The sequence below is a fragment of the Fulmarus glacialis genome, unplaced genomic scaffold, assembly GCF_000690835.1.
Source record: "Fulmarus glacialis isolate BGI_N327 unplaced genomic scaffold, ASM69083v1 scaffold1401, whole genome shotgun sequence".
Classification (NCBI taxonomy): Eukaryota; Metazoa; Chordata; class Aves; order Procellariiformes; family Procellariidae; genus Fulmarus; species Fulmarus glacialis.
This window is the reverse complement of record NW_009191937.1, coordinates 1-6,133: the sequence shown is the minus strand read 5'-3', so window position 1 is coordinate 6,133 and position 6,133 is coordinate 1. Positions and strand designations below refer to the sequence as shown.

The following is a 6,133-nucleotide window of genomic DNA, read 5'->3' as shown; positions in this document are numbered from 1 at the left end:
TCCCTATAGCCCCTCACCCTGCTCCCTACAGCCCCTCACCCCGCTCCCTACAGCCCGTGGCTGCCCTCCCCCTGGGGTATTTTTCTGCTGGGGGGTGCAGCCTGATGGCTGTGGGGGGACAGGAGGCGGCTGCCACCCGCCCAAAATTCATCCAACCCTGACCAGCCTCATGCACTTGTGTGGGAGCTCCTGAAGCCTGTGCTGAACCCCAGGAGCTGCTCAAGGGCAGCGCAGCCCCCCAGGAAAAGTCTGGGACCTGCAGTGGCTGCAGGGACCCCTTTCCCTGGCTGGGAATCGAACCCAGGCCGCGGCAGTGAGAGTGCCAAATCCTGACCACTAGACCACCAGGGATGAGGTGGTGATGGTGATGGACCTGTTGGTGGCCACCAACCAAGCCCTGAAGGGACAGGGACCCTTGGGCCCCCACGGCCCAAGGAGAGACCAGGTGGGATGGATGCCACAGCCTTTCTGGGGGATTTTGCAGGGATGCCTGCTCCCTTCTGAGAGCTGTGGCATTGGGAGGACCCTCTGTGCAAGAGGACCCCATCTCTGCCAGGCCTGGGAAGCAGGAGGTGGCTGTGCCGGGACTCTGATCACCTCCAAAGGCAGATTTGGAGAAGGCAATGATGGCCAATGGTTCGAGAAAAGACTTAGCGGTCCCCTGGGGATTCACCAGGGAGGTTCAGTCCTGCTGGTGATGGAGCATGGACCCCATTTGTGCTGCTATACATTACCAGGCTCACGTGACACACGTCACATTGGGCACAGGCGATCCAGCTTCATGGGCACAACAACCCCAGCTCCCGGTGCACGGCCAGGGTTTCCCTGTAGTCACCTCGGGAGAAGCAGAACAGCGTAGGTGCTGATGCTGTCAGCAGAGTCTTCCCTGTTCGGGGGAAACAGGGGTCTGAGCCCTTGTGCTGGGGGAGGGGGTAGAGGGTGGAGGGAGTGTGCCTGGAGTCCCCATTCCTACTGGTTTTACAGTAACATTTGCATCTTGTTTTTCTAGGGGAAAACAGCCAGTTGGGGCCGTCTTTTGAGACTTCATCTGGAGCTGCAAAGAGTAGGTGATGCCGGTTTCCAGAGAGTCCTTCTGAGGGAGCAGAGACTTTTGCCTTCGTTTACCCCGAAGTGGGCCCTCGTTAGCCAGCGTGCGCGGGGAGCTGTGCTGCCGGAGGGGCTGGGGGGGAGTCACGGGCAGCAGCAATGCGCTGGCATTGCCCAGGCATCCTGCAGCAGTGATGCTTGTGATCCCCCCACCCTTGTCCGTCGTACCACAGGTAGCCTTTTCCTTGGCCCCATACATGTCACTTAAGAAAATAAGACTTAAGTATACATTTCACTTAAGGGGAAAAAAAAAAAAAAAGAGGCTAAGTCAGGCTGGGGCAAAACCAAAACCAGACTTGTCCCCCACCACCTGCACTCACCTCCTAGAAAAGAGTCTTTCTGCTGAATAGGAAGATGGAGGGGGGCTTGAAATGGGGCCCCCACTCCCCAGGTGGTTGCTATCAGCATGGGCAGGACAACAGGGCGCTGCAGAGCCCTGGACCCCTGCCCAGGGCAAAGAGCCCAAGGGGGAGCCCAGGGCTGAAGGTGACAGCACAACTGTCCCTGCAGCATCCAGCACGGTGGGGTTCAGACCCAGAGGGGAATGAGCACTGACACAGAGGGTGACGCCCAGGGGGGTGCCCGGTGCTGGCGGGAGCTGCAGGGAGGAGACCCCCACCGTGCACTTGGGCAGGAAGGAAGAAGCACTGCAGGGCTTCTTAGCAGATGGATGAGCCGTGACTGAGATGAACGAGAGGGCTCCAGGAACTTTTCCCGCAGAAGACAGCAGAGGGCCCAGTGCTCCTTGGATGCTCATGTGTGGTTGGGAGGGGAAGTAAATGGACAGAGAGAAAATGTCTCTGACTTGCAGGGGTCAGTGCACACAGAGTGGGGAAACCTCCTGGTGGCTTGCCTTGTCCCATGCAGCTCCCGAAAACGGCCAGTGCAGCTCCCCTCTCTGTCTGAGGCCGAACCCCAGCATGGTCCCCCCTGCAGTCGTTCCATGACATGGTCTGGGGTCGCAGTGGGACATCTGGCATCCAGCTCCCCCGTCCCCATGGTGCCCCGGTCTTTGCCCAGGTTTCTCTGCAATGCCTGATGGATCCCAGCTGCTGGCCGCTGCCTTTGCCACCACTTTTCCCTGAGGAGCTGCACTGCAGTGAGCAGGAGAGGGCAAAGGGAAGCAGTGGGTAGCTTTGGGGGAGTGCAGAGTAGGACGACGAGGGATTGTCACCCTCCTGCAAGAGCTGACCTGGAGCAAGGGTGGAGCCACGATGAATGGTCTTGCATCTTTCCAACACCCTGGCATCTCTGCCATGATGGTCAGGGCTGCAGAATACACCTCCAAAAACCTTCACTGGGACAAACCCTCTGAGTGAGGGGCAAGGCTGGGCTGTGCAATGGTCATACGGGATTATGGCATCCCTTGGGCATGTCAGGTTGGGGGAAGAGGGAGCTGTGCTGGGCTGGGGCGCAGCCACCCTGCGCTTTCAGAAAGATATGCAGATGTCATGGTTTCGGTTGCCTCTACAAGCTCTAACAGAGCGTGTGCTCTGGCAGCCTTGCGGTTGGAGGAGCGTCAGTATCACCCTGCGGTTTCTTAGATCTCTATCTGGGCCTGTCAGATATTTTGTCATAGACAGTAACAGTTCCTTCCTCTGCCAGCAGACCTGGGCACATCAAAACATGTTCACTCGCATGTCCCATAGCAGGACCGTCTCCATCTGTGATGGCAGAGGAAGGGGAGATGGCTCCCCGGCCAAATCCAACAAGGAAGCCGTGCAGCCCAGGAGCTGCATGTTGGAGCCCAGGAGTGTGCGGGGCCATGTGGTGAGGCAGGTGGTGGGGATGTAAAAACTGACTTTCTACAGGCACTGTTCCTTCGAAAAAGAAGTCCCAGGCCCAGGATCAGCCTTGGGGCAGCAGGGACAGGTCAAGGCTTAGTACAAAATGCAACTGCTATTGTAGCGAGGAGACGAGACTGAGACACATCGCCTTGTTTTGCACCCCTACATGGATCTGGGGCATAAGCAATACATACATAAATTAGCCAGAACAATAGGCTAATTGCAATACTGGAATACATGCAATATGGGAGTAGCAATAAATAATCCCTCTCCCTATCTCCAAGAATGGGATGTCCCTTGGCAAATTCCAGCTGAGATTTTGTCCCTTGCAAAGCCTGAGTACCTGCTAGCATATTGCTGTGCTGTCCCAAAATGCCACCACTGCGTGTTTGTGGCAACCGCGTGGCGTCAGTCACTTGCTTCAGCTCCAGGTCCTTCACGTGCTTTTGAAGGCAGGAGTCCTCAGGGTCCCCAGGACACCACCACCCCCAGCCCCATGAGGCTGGCTCTTGGGAGGATGAGTTGGGAAAGCCATGGACTCCTGCACAGCCCAGCAGGGTCCCTGGCACAGGCCATGGGGACCCTCCTGCAGCAGTCGTCCCCACCCATGGGGACATTGCAGTGAAGGGGACACTGTGGGGAGGCAGCGCCAATACACCCAGACACAAGGAGGTCTCCGAGGGCCCCACGCAGACCCACACGACATGGTGGGGGAGAAGGAGAGTGGGAGCAGAGCAGCACTGCCCCGCAGTCCCTGCTGCGTTACTGGGGCCGTGGGGCAGCGAGGAAATCCTGGGGAGATGAGCTCGTGGTGCCTCGTGAATGGCAGTTGTCGCTGGGAGCTGGGCATGAAAATACCCAGAGAAACCACAGGCTGTGAGCTGGCAAATTTGGTGCCTGTGCAGAGAAGAGGGAGGCGGAAAAAGGGGAAATGCTCCCTGGGGCATCCCGGGGAGCCCATCGCCTCGCGGCAAGGGCAGTGCCGGGGAGCTCTGGGCGGACCGCACCATGAGCCCCGTGACTGGGAGTGTGCACAAGGGGATGGGGGTACACGTTTGCGTGAGAGCTGGTCCCTCTCCACTCCCCAGGCAGGGGAACCTCCTTCTCCGCCTTCTGCATCCCACCATGTACCAAACCCATGCTGGGGCACTTGTGTTTGCCCCGTGTCTCTAGGAGAAGATGGTATTTGTAGAGTCAGATCACTGAGTCAGGCTTCCCAGGCCAGCACTCCCTTTACTGGCTGATGCTGGGGTGTTAGGAGGGGTTTGGAGGTCCTGAGCTCCACACTGGAAGCACAGCATTGAGGATTTTGTGTTTCCTGGTGCCAAGACTGCCAGCCCAGATCTACAACCGGTCTCCAGGGTGCCAGGCTGCTGCCCGCACTGCCCTCCTGCATCCACCCTGTGCATGTCCTAGACCCACCACGGGAGCAAGGACCCCTGGCTGGATCTGCACTGTCCCCAAGCCGTTTTGAGGGTCTGAGCACCTTGTCCTCAAGGCCTGGGACCTTGAAAAGGAGACTGAGTTGAGGTCCTCCTAGTCCTTCGGGGAGGATGCTGAGATGAGTTTGATGAGTACTGCTGTCATGTTGGTGAATCTAAGTGTGAACCTGCTGCTCAAGGGTGGTTTCATATCCTGTCTTGGTCAGCGTAGCCCTCATACGGGTGCCGATTTGCTCAGACTTACCTCACCTCACACAAAGGCTATTCTAGTATTTCCTAGACCTGGTGCTTCCTTTTTTTTTCAGCATTTCTGAGGCAAAGGTGCCGTGACATCAGCTCTGTTACGCTTTGGAAACTCCAAGTGTTTGCCTTGAAATCTGACTGACGGGGCTGGCCACCGTGCCTATAAAAAGCAAGGTCTGAGCCTGCATCTCGCATCAGACGCAGGAGGAATCTGCTCTGGTCCTGCCTCTGCCCTTGCAGCTCATCCCTGTCCATAATGAACGTCTCCGCAGTGTGCCTCTCCATCATCCTCATTGCTGCTCTCTTTTCTCAGGCCTGTCTTGCTCCAAGTGAGTACAGCATCTCTCTACGCTCTCTTGGGGTGGATTTTTGCTCTGTCTTGCTGTAATTTTGAAGCAGAACTGGAAAAAGTTAGCTGCAAATGTTGGAAACCTGTGTGAACAGCTTCTGCTTTCTTGGGACTGGTCTTCCTTTCTAGCATCCTTTTATCCTAGGGATGAATTTTACTGATAAGTATCAAAGTTTTCAGGTTTTATCTCCCCTGATTTAGGGAGTTGGGGTTTAGGAGTGGTCCCAAGGTGACTGAAGGGATTTTTATCATTAGAAGTGAGTGCAAAACATTTAACAAGCAATCCTAGCAATGACTTTAACGAAGCTTTGGTGTTCACAGCAATTTCTTGCTGACTTTCTGGGGAAACAGGAAGAGAAGAGGGCTCCACAGCTGATTAAGGGGATGGTTGCCCATGCTTTTGGCTGGGCAATGTGCAGTTCATTGAGTGATAGACTCATGCTGGCTTTCCTGATCTCTTCCAGTTGGGGCTGACACAACCGTGTGCTGCTTCAGCTACACCTTACGAAAGCTGCCCCAGAGTCATGTGAAGGATTATTTCTACACCAGCAGCAAGTGCTCACAGCCAGCAGTTGTGTAAGTACCGGCTCCTGCTCTGGGCTGTGAGGAAAGGCTCTGCCAGCCTTTGGGCTCTTTGCTTCACGTCCAACTGGGCAAAGAGCATGGTGGTGTAAGGAACCATATGTGGAGTAAGGGAAGGGGGCAGCCACCACGGGTCCCATGTGCAGCACGTGAGTGCTCATCCTCCTCAGCTGAGAACCATCCTGGTGCTGGGAATAAGGTGGGGGAAGGAGGTGTCTGTGTAGCCACCAGGACCTCCCAGTGGTGATGAGCCCAATGCACGTAATGTGCCACCTGCAAGACTTGCACCTGATATACCAGCCGCCCACGTGCTGCATCCACCTCCGCACTGAACATGGCCAGGGACATCTGAGCATGGAGGGGGAGGTTCTCCCAGGGGACCTTGATCTCTCCCTGTCCAACTTCCCAGCTGGAAATGCCTCAACCTCCTTAGCCCTAAAAACCTTCCCTTTTGCATCACCTCCCTGCTCCCAGCACCGCAGCAGCAGCAGGACTAGGAGGACCTCAACTCAGTCTCCTTTTCAAGGTCCCAGGCCTTGAGGACAAGGTGTTCAGACTCTCAAAATAGCCTGGGGACAGTGCAGATCCAGCCAGGGGTTCCTTGCTCCCGTGGTGGGTCTAGG

The 6,133-nt window shown here is 56.3% G+C and overlaps 1 protein-coding gene and 1 non-coding gene across 2 annotated transcripts; one reads left to right on the top strand and one right to left on the bottom strand.

The window, feature by feature from the left end:
* Positions 1 to 279: 279 nt before the first annotated feature.
* On the bottom strand, positions 280 to 351 carry TRNAE-CUC. Its single transcript has one exon. It is a non-coding gene; the product is annotated as a tRNA-Glu (tRNA).
* Positions 352 to 4,835: 4,484 nt separating this feature from the next.
* LOC104083375 (C-C motif chemokine 5-like) lies at positions 4,836 to 5,508 on the top strand. Its single transcript, XM_009586845.1, has 2 exons — positions 4,836 to 4,908; positions 5,393 to 5,508. The coding sequence occupies exons 1-2, from the start codon at positions 4,836 to 4,838 to the stop codon at positions 5,506 to 5,508; spliced, it is 189 nt and encodes a 62-aa protein (XP_009585140.1).
* The last annotated feature ends 625 nt before the right edge of the window (positions 5,509 to 6,133 follow it).